At 47.8% G+C, this 19,150-nt stretch overlaps 1 protein-coding gene and 4 non-coding genes across 6 annotated transcripts in view; 2 read left to right on the forward strand and 3 right to left on the reverse strand.

Annotated features, from left to right (window-relative positions):
• Positions 1–5,396, reverse strand: part of TRIM7 (tripartite motif containing 7) — a 10,770-nt gene extending 5,374 nt beyond the window's left edge. The window contains exons 1-3 of one of the 2 annotated variants that reach the window (XM_003800177.3): positions 4,684–5,396; positions 3,731–3,826; positions 129–359 (exon numbers count right to left, since the gene is read on the reverse strand). In XM_003800177.3, coding sequence (XP_003800225.1) covers positions 129–359; positions 3,731–3,826; positions 4,684–5,202 — 846 coding nt within the window. In that variant the 5' untranslated portion in view covers positions 5,203–5,396. The remainder of the gene's footprint in view (positions 1–128; positions 360–3,730; positions 3,827–4,683) is intronic. The other variant, XM_023519301.1, reaches the window with a different exon arrangement.
• A 1,876-nt stretch (positions 5,397–7,272) lies between these two features.
• TRNAA-UGC lies at positions 7,273–7,344 on the forward strand. Its single transcript has one exon. It is a non-coding gene; the product is annotated as a tRNA-Ala (tRNA).
• Positions 7,345–7,802: 458 nt separating this feature from the next.
• TRNAK-CUU lies at positions 7,803–7,875 on the forward strand. The gene has a single exon. It is a non-coding gene; the product is annotated as a tRNA-Lys (tRNA).
• Positions 7,876–17,836: 9,961 nt separating this feature from the next.
• On the reverse strand, positions 17,837–17,909 carry TRNAK-CUU. Its single transcript has one exon. It is a non-coding gene; the product is annotated as a tRNA-Lys (tRNA).
• A 391-nt stretch (positions 17,910–18,300) lies between these two features.
• Positions 18,301–18,373, reverse strand: TRNAV-CAC. The gene has a single exon. It is a non-coding gene; the product is annotated as a tRNA-Val (tRNA).
• Positions 18,374–19,150: the final 777 nt, after the last annotated feature.

Consider the following 19,150-nt stretch of genomic DNA (forward strand, 5'->3'; position numbering starts at 1 on the left):
CCCCCCCCGCCATGTTGTCCCGCCTTACAGATGTTAAAATCTGGTCACCCTATACTAAACCCTCAATCTGGATCCTGATGCCTCTGGGTGAATGACTCAACCCCAGGTGGAGCCAGACTCAGACGCACCTGGAGGAAGTCTAGGTCAGGCTTTTGGGCTGTCTCCTGGATCTGGCTGCAGAGTTTGGAGAGCTGGGTGATCTCACCCCCTAGCTGGGCCAGGTTCTCATTCTGCTTCTGTGTCACTTCCCGGGACAACTCCTCCAGGCGGCCCAGAAGCCGTCCCTCCTGCTCCACGAGGAAGGCCCGCAGTGCCTGGAACTCCGCCCCCACTTTCTCCTGCTCTGTGGCCATCTGCTTCTGTCTCAGAGGAGAAGACATTAGAGAGGCAATGGACTTGAATAGGCACCTCTGAGTCCTCCTACAGGGCAGGGCTCCTCTCCCTCACCACTTGGGACTCCTGGGTATACCCAGCAACCTGCCTGTGCACAGGCTGTAATTCCCATATCCCAGCTTCATGTAGGCCTCAACACATGTTCTCTGCCCTGCAATGGATGTGCTCCTGCATCTCTACCACCTAAACTGGGGCAACTTTAAACTCTTAGAATTTACTGGGGCTACAGTATCTTCTCTTGAAAACAGAGGAATAAATTAATAGGGTCATCATAAGCCTTAAATTGAGGTTGATTTTTCCCCTTAAACTCCTGACTTCATGTGATTGTCCTGCCTCAGCCTCTCAAGTAGCTAGGACTACAGGCACGCACCACTATGCCCAGCTTATTTTTTGTAGAGATGAAGGAGAGGTCTTGCTATGTTGCCCATGCTGGTTTTGAACTCCTGGCCTCAAGCTATCCCTGCTAGAGCCTTCCAAAGTGCTGGAATTATAGGTGTAAGACACCTAGCCACACCTACATTATTATTTAGACAGTCTCACTTTGTTGCCCTTGGTAGAGTGCTATGGCATCATAGCTCACAGCAACCTCCAACTCTTGGGCTCAAGGTATTCTCTTGCCTCAGCCTCCCAAGTAGTTGGGACTACAGATGCCTGCCACAATGCTCGGATATTTTTAGAGATTGGGGGGTGGGGGCGGGGTCTTGCTCTTGCTCAGGCTGGTCTGGAACCTGTGAGCTCAGGGCAATCCACCCACCTCAGCCTCCCAGAGTGCTAGGATTACAGGCATGAGCCACCACACCAACTCTCTACATTATTTTAAAGATCCTCTTTTCTGTTTAGCAATTGATTATAATAGATACACATGATCAGAATGCAAACCTGGGAGATACAGAAAAGTAGAAAAGAAGAAAGAGGCTGGCTTGGCGCCTATAGCTCAACCGGCTAAGGCGCCAGCCATGTACACCTACGGTGGCGGGTTCGAATCCCCAGCCGGGACACGCCAAACAACAATGACGGCTGCAACCAAAAAATAGCCGGGCGTTGTGGCAGGCGCCTGTGGTCCCAGCTACTTGGGAGGCTGAGGCAGGAGACTCGCTTGAGCCCAGGAGTTGGAGGTTGCTGTGAGCTGTAATGCCACGGCACTCTACCCAGGGGGACAGCTTGAGGCTCTGTCTAAAAAAAAAAAAGAAGAAGAAGAAGAGGCTCAGGCAGTGCTTGTGGCTCAAAGGAGTAGGGCGCTTGCCCCATATGCTGGAGGTGGCAGGTTCAAACCCAGCTCCAGCCAAAAAAAAAAAAAAGCAACACCCAGCTACTTTTTCTATTTTTAGTAGAGACGGGGTCTCAGTCTTGTTCAGGCTGGTCTCAAACTCTTGAGTTTAAGGGATCCACTCACCTCAACCTCCCAGAATGTTGGGATTACAGGCATGAGCCATCATGCCTCACCCAGTGAGTGTGTTTTTAGACAGACTCCCACTCCTGATCTCTTGAATTTTTACATGAACACATGCATGGCACTTGGCATGTTACAGCGAGCAAAGCTTCTCATGGCTAGCAGCAAGTGAGAAGCCATGTTCCCAAAACATCCCACAGGGCCCCTACCTTACCTTCATCATCGGGATATTGAGCAAGCAGCAGTGGCAGCAGCACAGAACACTTACAGTATAAACCCACTCAGCCCTGACAACAGGGATGTGGGAGGGTACACTTTGAAGGAGAAGACGGACATATCACCAAGAAGTAGTGAGCCAAGCTTCAAAATGGGGCATCTGATCCAAAAAGTCTGAGCTTCTCAAAGTTACATCATACTGCCTCCCAAGGAGATAGCACAAGCAAAATAGTATTTCCCAAATATTCTCACTGGAGTTGTGGCTCAAGCCTATAATCCTGGCACTCTGGGAGGCCAAGGTGGGCAGATCACTTGAGCACAGGATTTCGAAACCAGCCAGAGCAAGAGTAAGACCGAGTCTCTACTAAAAATGAAAAACTGAGGCAAGAGGATTGCTTGAGCCCAAGAGTTTGAAGTTGCTGTGAGCTATGACTCAGCTGCACTTAGTGCAACACTTCTGTCCTCTACCATTAAAGGCCACTAGCACTCCCATCCCAGTGTTGACAACCAAAACTACCTCCTGGGGTAAGAGTATTGCCCCTAGGATATTCATTCTCCTTTTTTTTATCACGTGGCAATAGTTGTACTCTACCTCTATTGTTTCTTTATAATGAATGTGTGATCAGAAGTGCACCATTTGCCTACCTTAAACATTTCACTTTCCTATTCTATCCTAAGGAGATCAAAATATCATCACCACTGGGAGCGGGGAACAGTGCTGGCAGCCTGGGCTGCTGCTGCAGCAGGGACTGCTGTAAACGCAGGTCTCTAAACCTCCTGCCCTCTGCCAGACCAGAAGCAGTTCTAATACCCCCTGAGCCCCATCTCCCTTAGCCTCAATTTCAAAGTCAAAAACTCTGAAAATAGGCCCCCTGTTTAAAAAGTTTGAGGGGCTCAGTGCCTGTGGCTCAAGTGGCTGAGGCACCAGCCACCATACACCTAAGGTGGTGGGTTCGAATCCAGCCTGTCTTCCCAAATAACAGTGACAGCCGCAAGCAAAAAATAGCCAGGCATTGTGGTGGGCGCCTGTAGTCCGAGTACTTGGGAGGCAGAGGCAGAGGCAGGAGACTCGCTTGAGCCCAGGAGTTGGAGGTTGCTGTGAGCTGTGATGCTACAGCACCCTGCCCAGGGGAATAACTTGAGGCTCTGTCTCAAAAAAAAAAAAAAAAAAGAAACTCTGAAAATAGACTTTTTTGTCCTTTTTTTGGCCTGGGATGGGTTTGAACCTGCCACCTCTGGCATATGGGGCCAGCACCCTACTCCATTGAGCCACAGGCACCACCCTGAAAACAAATTTTTTTTCACTTTTCTTTTGGTGACAAAGTATGCCTTGAACATGAGGCTTTTTATTGTATTTAAGGTCCACTTGATGTGAATATTTATATGTTTCTCCACAGAAATATTAATGTGCTCAGTTACAAGCTATTTCCACAGGCCATAAACAGTGTTATATAATATTAGAGTGACTGTAAGTCCTGATTTTCTGGGATCAGTTCCAGCTTAAGCCAGCTGTTCTGTACTAATTATCTTAACACTCCCTTTCACTCTCAAAAGCTCTGGTTTGTACAATAAATTATATGGTCACCCTACATAATATGCACCCTGTTATCTTCCTAAAATCCATCCTGCTGTTCCACAGGGCACACTTCAACTCGATGCACAGAGCCCTGGTGGGGGAGGGAGGGCCTCTGCTGCCTCCCAGGGAGCCCAGCTGAGGGGTCCCTGGCTCACCAGGAGCTCCTTGCTCTCCTTCTCTTCCGTGGACCGGAACACCTCATAGTCTTCCAGTTCCTTCCTCAAAATCCTGAGCCTGGACTCCAAGAGCTCCTGCAGGGAGAAGGGAAGTACAGTGGGGAGAGAATTCCGGAAACCTCCACGTGTGCCTTCCCTACTCATGAAGGCGAGGCCGGGTAGAAGGCATACGGATTGGGTCGGATACAGTGCGTGCAGGCCACACACAGGAGTGCAGAGCAAGGGCAGGCTGACTCTGAAGAACCCAGGACATGCTTCCTCACGGTATCTGCTGCACCCCAGGTCGAACCACATGCCCCTCAGCAGCCCAACCCGCCTTGTGCGCTCCTCAGCTTTCCTGCCCATGATCAGAATGCCCTCTAGGTGGGAGGGTTGGAGCAATGTGGAGAAGCAAGGAAAGCCTGAGGACTTGCTCACCTCCTAGGGTCCAGCAAGGAAACAGCCAGGGGGAGGCGCCCAGAATTGGCAGACTTGGCACAGCCCAGAAGGCTATGGACGCTCTGCTTAACTCAGGCACCCCTTGCCCCCGACCTCTTGGCGAGGTCTTCACATTTGTTCGCACAAGGTAGACTTTGAGTAGAACCACACCCCAAGCAAAGAGATAAGAGGGACCTCAGCCCATGAGTGGGTGTTCCTGCGACCTAAGAGTTGCAATAATGCAGACCAGGCTAGAAGCCAGGGATAGACAGGAAGAAAATCGCTAAGTTCGTGGAGGCGTCATTTAGGTGGCCCAGTAACCAGCCGAGAACGAAACACAGTGCGGGCATTGGGAGGGCTAACGGAGGGAGAGCCGCGCTCAGGCCCGGATCCAGTGCTGGGCAGCCTGGAGTAGAAAGGAGGCAGGGGCTCAAGTGTCACCTGAGCCGCGTGCGCGGGAGGGCTGGGCCAGGGTAGGGACTTGGGGGACCAGCAGGGGAGGAACCTCCGCTCACCTTCGCCTCCTGCACGGCCTCGTCCAGGGGCAGCACTGCGTGCGCACGGTGCTCGCGGGCGCGGTCACATACCACGCAAATGGCGCGCCCGTCATCCTGGCAATAGAGCTTGAGCGGTTCGCTGTGCTGTGCGCACCGGGCAGGCGCGGAGCGGGCCGCGGCCGCCGGGGACCCGAGCTCCCCTGAGACGGCCGCGGGTAGGCTGAAGCGCCGCAGCAGTGTGGCCACCGCCGCCAACTGCCGGTTGGGCCGCAGTTGACTGGGGCGCGCGGGTTCGCGGCACTGTGGGCAGGGCAGTGGGCAAGGCAGTCCGCCGGACGCCGCGGTAGCCCCGGCACCTGGACGCTCCCAGCAGCGCGCGATGCAGGCGCGGCAGAAGCTGTGGCCGCACTCGACGGACACCGGCTCGCGGAAGAGCTCCAAGCAGATGGAGCACGTCGCCTCGCCCTGCAGCTCTGCTGCCAGCGCGAGCGCCTCGGCCCCGGCACCCGGGCCGGTCCGCGGTCCCACAGCCGCCATGCACGCCCTCCGAGCAGGCAGGCTGGGAGGCTTCCGGGCGGCCAAAGAACGTGACAGTGAGCGGCTCGGAGTACAGACACCAGGGCTGGCTTCGGAGCGTCCAGTGGAAGAAGGGCGGGGCGGACACTAGGCAGGCCCAGACGTGAGCTGAGGGCGTGCCCGGCTGCGGGCCGAGTGGGGAGGGTGCTCGTTGATGCCTGGCCTGGTGACACAGGGCGATTCAAGTGCAAGATAGCGCCCTACACCCTGGATCTGGGCTCCCCCAGTGCCCGCCTTAGCCAGAGGCCTCCTGCTTGTCGCCCCACCCAGGGCCCTTCAACCTCTCTAGGCCGCCCTAGCTTGACCCAGTCAGCCACGGGAAACGGACCGCGACAGGTGGGCGTACAGATCCAGTTGGGCGCCAACCCCAGTTACCGACCGAGGCCGACCAGCAGCGCCAGGCAACTGCCCGGTGAACCGGCCACGGTGTCAGGTTCCCACAGTGCAGGTTCGTCCAGGCCCTCTACTGAGCTAAATTTAGATCTGGAATCTAATCCTGTTTCCTCATTCCCAAACTTGGCCTTGTATCCAGTTTGTAACTACCTTCCCCGGCACTGTCCGCTCCCTTTATTCTTTATGTAATGTTTGAACAAATAATACGTTTACAATTTTCTCACCTTACTCAGTATCATTCCCCACCCCCACAACCCCGGAATAAATGGACGATCTCTCTTCCCTCAGCTCGCTGCCGCAACCCCATTCCAAAATTAGCCAGTATTACCGTTTCCACCTCTCCTCATTCCCCCGAGAAGCTACTAAGCTCAGGCTTTCATCCACTTCCCTCAGAAACTGCCCTTGTCAGTGTCACCAGAGACCTCTGATTCTATCCCAAAGACCAAGACCTCACCTGGCCTGCCCTCTGATGCTCCCGACCTCTAGACATCCTTTCTCAGCCTTCCAGGACACTGCATTCTCCTGACTTCCCTCCCACCAGGATATCCTCTTGTGGTTTCCTCCTCCTCTCCCTCCACTCCACGGGCCTCGGTCACTCACACCCTTGTAATCACTTCAGCTTTCTTGGCCGGAAAGACCCTTGCTGATGACTCCCCAGCACACATGCGGGCCCTCCTCTGCTCCACATTGTCCAGTGGCTACCATTTCTCTCAGAGTAAAAGTCGAAGCCTTTAAACTACCCCCCAAACCCTAGCTATTCATTGTCACCATCTCCTGCACCCAAGCCTCTCTCTCTTCTGCTCTCTGGGAGTTGACTCCATTCTAGCCGCACAGCCATCTAGCTACTCCAGCGTGATGTCACCAAGAACCTAATCGCATGGCCTTTGCACTGGCTGTGCCCTTCACTTCGCCCTCTTTTCTCCCAGACTTGCGCAGCTCATATCCTGCCTCCATCTCTTGTTTCAAATGTCACCTTGTCAGTGAACCTGCTCAGACCACTTACACTGTTTAAAATCGCTAGTTAACCGGACTCGCTTCCTCCCATTTTGCTGTTTTTTCTGCGCTCTCAGAAGGGGTGAACTGTGTTAGGTTTTTTCATGGCTGAACCTTCAGATTTTAGAGCAGTTCTTGGCAAGTTCAGAAAGCTTGTCTTCATTGAACAGATTTAAATACGGTTAAAAATCTGTAAGCTGAGCAGTTCCTATGAAAACTTGGCCCATAGCCTATGTTCAGTTCTTTCTCCATCCCAAGCAATCAACTTTACAATTCTTGATTATTGTATTCAAAGATGCTATAGTTTACCACTTCAACCTCTCTTTTTAAAAAAGAAAAGTAGCGTACAGCACACGGTCTTCCTTCTACTTCCCTTTTTCAGGTCACTGTTCATTTTGAGCATTACACTTCATGATTCCCTCGTCTTTTTCCACCGCTGCTTCCAGGTGTTTATCCTGGCTCAGTACTCCCTCGTGGCACCTGGTGGTCAAGATCCGCTGTGTGGAGTCAGCGGGGGCACTGTGGAGCAGCCTGCGATGTAGCCAGGCAGCGGGTCTGCAGCTAGTCCGGGACACACACCTCCGGCTCTCGGCGGCCTGAGCCACCAACCACTGACAGAGTGACAGAAGAATAGCTACGATAAGTGGGGATGTAGCTCAGTGGTAGAGCGCATGCTTTGCATGTATGAGGCCCCGGGTTCGATCCCCGGCATCTCCACCAATGTTTTGCACCTTTTCCTTTTGTTTTCTCTTAAATTTCGAAATACAGCTTCTTTGCAGAGCGCCTAGGAACAACGGTTGGTGTATGTGGCGGTTGGAAAAGTTCCGCTGCAGAGACGTCGGGTCTCGGAACCCTATCCCTTGCTTTTCTCTTGTGAGTAAAAATCTACCAGGGGAGTGATCTAACGTCATCAGGATGCCTCCGTTTTTCCTTAGCGCCGTGCAGTTCATAGCGGTGGGAAAAGGTCTGGTCTCTGCTGATAGGATAGAACAAAACCAGAAAACGACGTAAGTGGGAGGGACGGTCGGACAAGGGTGGCGGAGCTTGAATGTCCCGAGCTGTCAAGACACTTTCCTTACTTCTATCACAGTGCAAATTAATCAGCTCTAGTGGTGAAACTGAAAGCAGCAGTAGCTAATCTTGAAGGAAATGTAAATCACCCACCTTTTTGTGGCGCCCGGCTAGCTCAGTCGGTAGAGCATGAGACTCTTAATCTCAGGGTCGTGGGTTCGAGCCCCACGTTGGGCGTTGAGTTACATTTTGCTTCCAAATCTGTCACCTCTTAGAAAAACAAATTCCGTTGGGGCTACTTTGTATGTCTAATACTTGTTTCGGCCCTTTGTGGATTGGCACCTATTCTTTGTCTAATCTGTCCTTTGATAACAAAATGAGTTTTTCCTTGTGGTTAAATATACATAATAAAATTTACTATTTTAACCATTTTTTGTGTTCAGTTCTGTGGCACCAAAAGCATTCACATTGTTTTGCAAACATCACCACCAACCTTTTGCATATCCAGACCTTTTTCTTCTTTACTCAACTGAAACTCCTATCAAGCACTAATTTCCCATTTCTCCTTTCCCCTATTTTCTGGCAACACTCACACAATATTTTGTTTAGTTTTGTTTTGTTTGAGACAGAGTTCCACTTGGTCACCCTCGTAGCGTCACAGCTCACAGCAACCCCGAGCTCTTGGGCTCAAGCGATTTTCTTGTCTCATCCTCCCAAGCAGCTGAGACTACAGGCGTCTGTCTTATTTCACTTAGCATAACGTTTGCAAGGCTCATCTATATCACAGAGTGTGTTAGAATTTCTTACTTCTTAAAGCTGATTAATATACTGTTGTACCCACATTTTCTTTATCTATTCATCTGCTGCTGGACATTTGCTTACCATCTATCTTTTGGCTTTTGTGCTATGAATGTGGATATAAAACTGTTTGAGTTCTGAGTTCTGCTTTTCATTTCTTTTGTGTATACATCTAGAAGTGGAATTGCTGGGTCATAGAGTATTTCTTTGTTTAAGGTTTTAAGGAATGGCCATACTATTTTCCACAGACTCTGCACCACAAAACGAGACTTTCAAAATATTTTTTGAGTAAGTTATACACTATTTGGTTAAAAAAAGAGCACTGTTAATAAGACATTCAATGAAAATCATTAAATTCCCTCCTTAGGTAGTAATTTTTGTATCTGCATGCATATTCTTTCACAGATTTTGATGCAAGTATAGGTTATTTTTTAGTATTTTAAACAAAAAAAGTAATTACGACTAAATTATCTTTTTTTTTTTTTTTAGACTGAGCCTCAAGCTATCCCCCTGGGTAGAGTGCTATGGCATCACAGCTCACAGCAACCTCCAATTCCTGGGCTCAAGCGAGTCTCCTGCCTCAGCCTCCCAAGTAGCTGGGACTACAGGCGCCCACCACAACGCACAGCCGTTTTTTGGTTGCAGCCATCATTGTTGTTTGGCGGGCCGAGCTGGGGATTCCAACCCGCCACCTTAGGTGTATGTGGCTGGCGCCTTAGCCGCTTGAGCCACAGGCGCCGAGCCTAAATTATCTTTTGAATATTGTTCCATTTCAAGATATACAAAATATCCCCGATCTTTTTTTTGCAGCTGCTCAATATTCTGCTATAGATGACTTATAGTTTATTTAACAGATACTTACTAATGAACATTTATATTGTTTCCAATCTTTTGTTATCATAATCAATGTCACTGCCTGTCCTACAGGATAATACCCATTTGAGGGCTTACAAGGTACCACCTGGCAAGGACAAGGACCTTCTTTTTGCCTCTCACAAGACATACTCAAATAAAAGATTTTGAAGATTACAGTGTCCATTTCAGTTACGGTTTGTAATCCAATTCTATATTACAACATAATTTTTTCTCTTTTCAGGCCTGTTTTTGTGAAGGCTATCATATTCTCTTCACTTGCAAAGCCAGGGCATCATTGAAAAAGCCTACTCAGTTTATTTCTTACTCTGCAAATATTCTTCCTAGGACAGGAAGAATTCAACTAGACATAAGAAATCAAATTTGTATATGATTTTTCATTTGGTCTTGGTATCATTTGGGGCATATGTAAATTATTAGATCACAGATGTTTTGTAAAGTAGGTCTACAAGAATGATTACATGCCAGGTTCTGTGGCTCACACCTGTAATCCCAGCACTCTGGGAGGCCAAAGTGGGTGGATTGTTTCAGGTCAGGACTTGAGACCAGCCTGAGCAAAATCGAGGCTCCTGGTCTCTACTAAAAAATAGAAAAATTAGTCAAGGGTTGTGGCCGGCATCTGTAGTCCCACCCAGCTACCTGGGATGCTAAGGTAAGAAGATCGCTTAACCCAGGAGTTTGATGTTGCTGTGAGTTGGTCTGATGCCAGGGCACTCTAGACTGGGGTGATGGAGTGAGGGTCTGTCTCAAATAAATAAAAAATAAAAAAAAAACCATTTAAAGCACAAAATTATCTCCTAGTTTTACTTATTTATGGCTATTATCTAGCTAGTCTAAAAATAGTACAGTGTCACTGGTTTCTCTTTACTAAATTTGAGCAAGTCATTCTCCCAGGGTCTGTGTACCATCAGGAAAGATGGTTCAATGTCATCAAATACTTCATTATTTCATTGCTGTTTATATCATATTACATTGGTATAAGAGTACCAGTCCCCTAGATGTAAAAACACAAAAAAGGCAGGTCTCAGTTGCATGCTGGTGTTCTAGAGAATGTGAATTTGGGGCAAGGAGGAAACTGAAATGTCAACCAGAGCAACATAATTCTGGAGGACCGCCTGCAAGAGGAAGAGTGGCCAAAAGGCTGACCCAGAATGACCTGCTTTTCTATTCTATGTCAGGACCAACTGGACTAGGAATCACTGGATATTTTGGGAAACTCTCCCTGCTTATCACTGTCATTTGAGATATTTAATAGCTAGGGATGAGTAGGGGAGGCATCTAAATAAAGAAAAGAGTATGTATTTACTTTGTGATTAATAGTCAATAGAGTTGTAAAAATGTCAAAGCCTAGTTTTTCTAAAGTTTTAAAATTCAATTTATAAACATTGTTGTTTTCTATAAAGCTAGCAATTTTTGAAACAAATCTCTTTCATTGGTTTCTTCATGAATTATAGCTATCAAATGGATTAATTCTGAACATCTAAGCTGTCAATATTCTCTTAGACATTTTAAATTACAATTACAAACTTTATATTATTGAACCCTCATTTAGTAGACAAGGAGATGGGAGCACTGAGCAATTAGGTCACACAGATGGAAGTGGAAAGTTGTTTACTGTTACAGGCTCCCTGCTTTCATGGCTACCTCATATCACTTTTAAAATAAAGCTAAATCCTTCTTTATCTGTCTTTATTTACCAACTCTTCCCTGAAGTCATACTGCTGTGTGCCTTGTTAGCCTGGGAATCCCCCTAAGACTATGGATATGATGTCCTTCACTTGTTTTTCAATCCATTTGCAAAACGAAAACTGCAAATGATGTGAATAAAGTCACAGATATATATTTGAGGAGGTATAGCCATGGCTTCTTCGCTGCCTTTCTCAGCTGGTCTTGAATACATCAAGCTCACCTACTCCAAGGACTCTGAAGCCACTGGTCTCTCTCCCAAAGGCTTCTTCCCAAGATTTCTGGAAGGTCTTGGCCCCTCTCTCCAATGCCTGCCACTCTATCAAATCATCCTCATTTATTTTCTCACAGTCCTTATCTCTTTCCAAGATGATTTCAGTTATCTGTTTTACTTGCCTGTTATATAAATTGCCCCAGAAATTGAACTCCAGGGGGGCATGGACTTTCATTTTTATAGAGGCAGACTACAAGTTTGATGCAAGTATGCAATGAATCGATGCCTGCCCAGCACCAGGACAGTGCCTAATCCATAGTAAGGGCTCAATTCACCAGATCTGTATTCGTTAGGATTATTCCCTACATCTCAAAGGGCCCCAGAATAACAGAAAAAAACAGAATGAAGGGACATAGGAGACTAGCCCATGAGATCTATGAGGATTGTAAAACAAAGAATGAGTGAGAGTAGGAGTAGGTGTGGATGACACAGGGATGGAGGGAGAGGGAGAGGTGAAAGCTGGGTGATGCATACTTGAGGTTTTCTTATAGGATTCTCTCTACTTTAAGTTTTCTAATAAAAAGCTTTAAAAAGAAAGCAAAAGAGAATATGATTACTTTTGAGTGAAAGGTTAAAAATCTAGGCAGATAATTTTATAGAGAAATGATGTCTGGCTTGGCACCTGTTGCACAATGGTTACTCTGCTGGCGGGTTCAAACCCAGCTGGGGCCAGTTAAACAATGACAACTGCAACAAAAAATAGCCAGGTGTTATGGTGGGCACCTGTAGTCCCAGCTACTTGGGAGGCTGAGGCAAGAGAATCACTTAAGCCCAAGAGTTGGAGGTTGCTGTGAGCTGTGACACCACAACACTCTACCAAGGGCAACATAGTGAGACTCTGTGTCAGGAAAAAAAAAAAAAAAAGAAGAAGAAAAAGAAAAGAAAAGGTGTCTGGGTTTATCTGGGGAGAAAAGAAGAAGAAAATCAAACTGGGCAGCGCCTGTAGCTCAAAGGAGTAGGGCACCAGCCCCATATGCTAGAGGTGGCAGGTTTAAACCTAGACCCGGACAAAAACTGCCAAAAAAAAAAAAAAAATCAAACAAACTTGTAATGATCTAGGAAAGATGTAATTAAATAGAACTATCAATGTGAACTCACATCCCTTAAACTATTTCTCTAGGATACTAACAAATGGGGGAGCCAGGATCCTCGGCTTCATGAACTATCCTAGAACCCAGACTGAACTCTTTTCATTCACTCTTCACTGAAAAAACTTGAGCTCCCTGAAAATTCCCCTGCTTTGTGGGGCAGAGAAAATTACAGATGGGCCCTAAGCCCGGCTGCTGTCAAAAAACAAGGATACTTTCAAATTCTCAGAGTGATGCCAAAAGTACAAAGGAGCCAGTGTAAAGAGGTTTCCCCTGACAAACAGCTATGATTTAAGCACGAAAAGGGAATAATAATAGTGTTGCACTAGAGTTAACTGAATTAAGGTGAGTCTAGGAAAGCTCTAAAGCCATAATGACAAGTTAGCACTAAGTGTAACCCCAAAGAAACATGACTATAAGGAGACTGCTTCTGGTACATCCTGTTGCCTCGCACAGATAGTTTATTGGCGTTGATGATTGGCTTGGAATTGTTTGCCTTGGAATTCTTTCCACAGGAAGACTGATAAGAACTGTCTTATGTTAGCTAAGGCACAAACCAAAATCCTCTCACTGAGTGATGGTCCTGTCTTCCCAGAGTCCCGGGAAGCCAAAGAGATCAGCTTGGAGCGGACGCTGAAGACACTCTGCCAGTCCAGAGTCTGGGATAGGAGCGGGAGAGGCCTGCAACGACCCACCTCAAATCCATCTGTATAAAGCGAGAGGGGAAAAAAGGAAGAAGTTGGGTTAGTAAAGGAACTCTAAGAGAGTCTCCTTGGTGCAGCCCAGAATCTTTCTCTTTTTGCCCTTCCAGGTCTCTAAATTCCGTGCTGGTTCACAGACATCCTGATCTGCGAATTCCGCGATGGTATACGACTATTAACAAAAAGGAACGATTAAGAAATGGCCACAGGCAGGCGCTGTGGTCACGGGCGGAGCAGTGGTTCTCGCCTGTAATCCTAGCACTTAGGGATGCCGAGGAGCTTGGATTGCTTGAATTTAGGAGTTCCGAGAACAGGCTGAGCAAGAGCAAGACCCTTTCTCTGCTAAAAATAGAAAGATTAGCTGGCGTCATGGTGGGCACCTGTAGTCCCAGCCACTCAGGAGGTTGAGACAAAAGAATCCCTTGATTCTCGACCCTCTTCTTGGCTGAACACATGGAGAACTCACAGGCAAAGTAACCCACGAAGCTGCCCGGCTCTGAAACACAGCAGGGGAAGCAGAAGGATGACCCTGTGCATCCTCAGTCAGCTTCCTGGAACAATGGAACACAGTCACGAAAACTATGCTCATCCTGGAGTCTTGTGTCATGAGAAGAAAGGTTAAGCTGTGTGAGTACCAGAATCAAATGGGGGCAAAGAGCTTCCGCACAGACCTTGGAGAAGTAAGAGACAGGTAGCATAGAAAGGCAGATGAAGACTAATCAAGTTCTCTCTGCCCCGTCTTTGGGTTGTTTTGTTTCTTTGAATCTGAGGTTTTAATAGTAAAATCCTACTAGATGAGGTACCAGCCACTGTGCTGGGAACTTTACTACATGTTTACTACAGAATGAACAAGCCCTCTCTCAGGTGGGTGGGCCCAAGAGTTCGAAATTGCTGCGAGTTATATCAGAGCACTCTACCAAAGGCACAGAGTGAGACTCCGTCTCAAAAAAGAAAGAAAGAAAGAAAGAAAGAAAGAAAGAAAGAAAGAAAGAAAGAAAGAAAGAAGGAAGGAAGGAAGGAAGGAAGGAAGGAAGGAAAGAAAGAAAGAAAGAAAGAAAGAAAGAAAGAGGAGGGGAGCGAAGGGGATGGGAGGGAAGGGTAGGGAAGGGAAGAGAAAGGACGACGTTGGTATTTGTGCGTGTATACAAGTTATGCTAATGAAGTGCCTAACAAGTTTGGCTACCACTGCCCTATCTTTAGTTAGACTTTGTGGAAATTTTAAAGAAAATTTGATTCATCACTTTGATGTTTTATTTATTCCACTTTCATATCGGGCAGAGGCGCTGGGAAGAAAGCTGCTGGTCACATGTGTTGCATCTGCCCGTCTGGTGTGTGGAGGTTGGAACTCATTTCCAGGCATGGAAACAGGCTGCGCTGCCTGAGGCCACACCGACAAGGGTGTCTCTCAAAGTGTCCCAGCTGAGAGAGCTCGGTACAAGAGGCGGAGCCACCGCTGCCGCGGGCTTCCCAACACCAATGTTCCCCTGGACCCAGGCCAGGATGCGGGAAGAGGGAGGCTGACAGATCTTCCTTTCCGCTGCCCTCCTCGCCTCTGCGGACACACTGGGGGGTGGGCTGGCTGCAGGACGCATGCTGGGTGGATCTTCACTGCTGGACACGTGCGGGGAGCCGGGGCGAGGGGTGCAGTGCCCTGCTGAGAACAGGTAGGGGGGTGCGGGGCTGGGAGAGAAACAGATCCGCTCAACGTGGAGTCTGCAGTGTAGAGCATCAGCGATAGTGGAGGGACCGAGAGTTCTACCTAACCAGCTGTTCTTGGAATTCCCGGAATTCCCAAGGCTCTCGGCCATGCACCGAGTCTCCTGCAGTCTTCAGCCCCCGCGAACGCTGCTTTGTTGCCTGTGCTTCACTTGAACTTCTCCCCGGGGTCCTGGTTCTTTTCTTTTTCTTGGTCCTTTAGCTTCGCCTGCCCATGTTTCATCATCTTATGAGACGTGTTTGTGCCTTGATGGTCTGGTATGTAAACTGGTAACAATAATATTATCTCCCTCTGTGGGCAACACAGGGCCAGTCGCACAGACACCCCCACGCACTGTAGCTGTTGAGGATATCACCACCAGTGATTGTCCTTCCTAGGAACACTTTTCCTCTGCCTGTACTCCCACCATAGGTACTTTCCCCAACCCATTCCTGCCGGCATTTTGTAATATTTCATTTGCTGTTGTGTGGCATTCTTGTGTGGCTGGCCATATGTGACCCGCCAGGACTCTTAAGTTCTGTGAAGGCAATTCCTAATGACATAAGACCATCTTCTTTGCACCTACAGACCCAGACCTGGAATATACAGGTTGAAGAGAAAAATAATTGATAATGGTTTGGAAAAGACAGGAGTATGGATAATTATAATCAAATATACATAAATGTAATTAAATATATCCACATACATGGCATTACATGTATACATAATAAAATTTAATAATATATAATAATATATAATAAATATAATAATATTTAATAATAAAATTAAATATATCCACATACATGGCATTACAAATATACATAAATGTAATTAAATATATCCACATTCAATGGCAAATGACTAAAGTAAAAGTATCTTCAGGTCAGAAGACACTCCCTTGGTTGTAAAAGGGGTATGAGAACTGTTTCTGCCCAGTTTCGAACAAGGGACCACCTTTCGAGTATTAAGTGAATGTGACAACTACCACACTACAAAAACCCTCAAAAAGCCGCTAGACATCACTTCCGTCCAGTAATCCTGTCCCTGGCCCCATCATAAGCCAGCGACCTTTGGAATCATTCTTCCCCTAATTAGTCTTCTGGTGGCCCCATAACCGTGTTTGTCAAACTACAGAGAGTGATCTCAGCAAGTAGTGAGATCAGACCCGTCTAGCAAATAAAATGAAAAGAACGAATGAAGAAGGAATAAAAGTGAGCCACACAAAAGAGGAAAGGTAAATGTGGCTCCAAAGGCTTAAGACTGGATTTGCCTCCTCATTGGCTCTTTTCTTCCAGGGAAGATAGCCAGAGTGTTTCAATTTTCACATAATTTGTGCTCCAAGGACAGTAATGGTAGAGAAAATTTTTAAAAATGCAACAATATATTCACCAAATTATAGGAGATTTGAATGTTTGTCAAAACGTAAGTTAAAGTAAATGTAAAAATCAAACAATGAAATCATTTTATATATGCTTTTAGAAATAATTGTGCATTGCTATAATTATGCAAAGTTATTTTTAAAAAGTGCAAAATAGGCTCGGCGCCTATAGCTCAACAGGCTGAGGCGCCAGCCACGTACACCTAAGGTGGCGGGTTCGAATCCCCAGCCCGGACCCGCCAAACAACAATGATGGCTGCAACCAAAAAATGGCCAGGCGTTGTGGCGGGCGCCTGTAGTCCCAGCTACTTGGGAGGCTGAGGCAGGAGACTCGCAGGAGTTGAGGTTGCTGTGAGCTGTAATGCCACGGCACTCTACCCACGGGGACAGCTTGAGGCTCTGTCTCAAAAAAAAAAAAAAAAAAAAGTGCAAAATAGAAATTAATGAGTATCAAAGTTTAAGCCAGTTTAAATAAAGCTGAAACTTTTATTAAACTTCTAATGAAATCTTTTTAAGTATTTTTATAAAAATAAAATTCGTCATTTAAATGTATGTACAGAGTTGGATGAGGTTTAAAGTGTGTTATACTATGTAGATCTGCATACCTGTACATGTACATGCAAATATAAGAGGAGCATGGATGGGTTAATACTGCAGAATGTTTTCCTGTCGCCAACGCTGATTTCCTAATACCTTGGGAGCCAGAAGGAAGGCTGAGTGGTGCTGAGTTCTTTGTTGTGCCTGTGACCCAGCACCCCTGTCTACCATCAGGGCTCAGGGCTGGAGCTGGTCTTGTTTGGGTCTGGTTTTCTGGTCAAAGTCATCACGTGGCCCAAGCCAAGGAGGTTTTACCGCCTTCTGTTATTGGACCTTGTGCTGAATTTGACTCTGCTGATCTCTTCTTCCCTCTTGCACATCACAATTCCCTAGGTCCTGGTGGGCTTCGCTGCAGGTTCTTCTTCCTATGCTGCCTCCTTCTCGATCTACCCAAGGCTTTGTGTCCCTGGAGGTCCCATTGGGCTCATTGCATGAACTGGCATTTTAGTTCTGCACCTTGGCTCCAGCAGTGAATGCTCTCCCAAACTTCAGGTCCACCTGTGTGTTGGGAGTGTCCTTTTAGATGTCTCAGCATCTCTCACCCATACTGTTCAAGGTCTCTCTACTTTTCTCTTCGTACCCCGCCCCTCCTCCATCCTCAGCCTCTGATCTCGGTTATGAATCCACCCAAAGCTCCAGCCCCTCTCCCTGACACAGAGTAACGTCCCCTCAGACCTGGTTTCCAACATTCCTAAATGAATCCCTCTAAAATGTAAATCAGAGCGAATTTCTTGGTCTCCCCAGCTCCCATCGCTACGGGAGTGTTCCTAGGATCTCACCCTAGCTTCAGTAAACCGACTCCAGGGCATCTAGTCCTCGACACCCAGGTAGGTCGTCTGGTAAACAGAAGGTGCCTAAACATGTGTTGAACTTGAGTAAAGGCTAATTCTGCCCTTGCTGCAATCCATTCCAGAAATTCGTCCGCCAGTACCTCTCATCCATTATCCGAAAGTCAGCGAGGAATATAGAACCGTGTGGGCATCCCAGAGCCGGGTCTTCCGCCCACCTACAAGAGGCCACCCCGGGTCGCCCAAGCTTCAGCACCCACCGGCTCAGGCCCATATTACCGTTGTAACAAAAGTGCCAGATCAATTCCTAAACAGCTCTCGCCCAACGTGGGGCTCGAACCCACGACTCTGAGATTAAGAGTCTCATGCTCTACCGACTGAGCTAGCCGGACACCCAAAAGTAACGTCTCTTTGTTGTATCCCAAGAGATCACCCAAGGTTCAGCTGCAGTGGTGCCACACGCTCTTCGGTGGCAGTGGCACAAGCTCTGCGGTGAGCCCATTGAGGACCTGCTCTGTGCTAGGCGCTAAAGCCCAGGGTTCGAAACCCACCCAGCCCTCGACAGGAGAGAAGTAGCCGCACGGGCTTCCGAGGGGAAGTGCAAGAGTTAAGTGGAGCGTGAGACTTGAACTTACATTTCAGGCTTTCACGGAGGGCCTGCCCCGTGAATGGGGATCTATTTAAGTGCCCCCTCTCTGAAACAGACGATGTCCTGCCCTTCGTGTGACATGGGACGCAGTTCGCCGACAGGCAGCGGGTAAGGAGCTCCCTGAATCAAAAGCTTGTTTCCGCCCGGTCTCGAACCGGGGACCTTTCGCGTGTGAGGCGAACGTGATAACCACTACACTACGGAAACCACCGGAAAAAATTCTTTCACTGGCATCATTTTGAAGCCACACAAAACTTGGTGTGCTGACCAAGTGAGGCCAGAGTTGTGGCAAGACCGGGAACCGCAGCAGCGACCGGGTGAGCTGCGTCTAGGTTCTGTGGCCCGACTGCGCCAAAGCAGAGTCCGTAGTTTCTGGCATAGCCTGGTATAGTTCAGCCACAAGGGTTTTGTTTTGTCGTGTTTCATAGGACTTCCTCAGAGGCTAGGTCCACCTGGGTCCACCTGGCGTTTTCCCATGAGGTGGGAAGCGCGTGTAGAGGGAGTAAATTCTACATCTCTGGCCCGGCATAACGGAGTTCCCCACACTCAGTGGTGATTCTGTGCAAGAATCGTGGTCCTACAATTTAACCCAATTGGAGCCTCTGCTTTTAAGGTGGCGTTCCATGGGGTCAAACCTCGAGGTATTTCTATTACGAAGCATGAGTGGTGCACAGCTCAGAAAGAAGTTTTTTTTCTTTCTTTTTTTTTTCTGACACAGAGTCTCCCTATGTCGCCCTCCCTAGAGTGCTGTATCATCACAGCTCACAGCTACCTCAACGTCTTGGGCCCAAGCGATTCTCTTGCCTCAGCCTCCCAAGGAGCTGGGACTTCAGGAGCCCGCCACTATGCCCGGCTATTTTTGTTGTTGTTGTTGTAATTGTCCTTGTTCTTTAGCAGGCCCAGCCTGGGTTCCAACCCCCCAGCCCTGGTGTATTTGGCCGGCCCTGGTGTATTTGGCCGGTGCCCTAGCCACTGAGCTATGGG

The sequence above is a fragment of the Otolemur garnettii genome, unplaced genomic scaffold (genome assembly GCF_000181295.1).
Source record: "Otolemur garnettii isolate 467f Iridium unplaced genomic scaffold, OtoGar3 scaffold00171, whole genome shotgun sequence".
Lineage (NCBI taxonomy): Eukaryota > Metazoa > Chordata > Mammalia > Primates > Galagidae > Otolemur > Otolemur garnettii.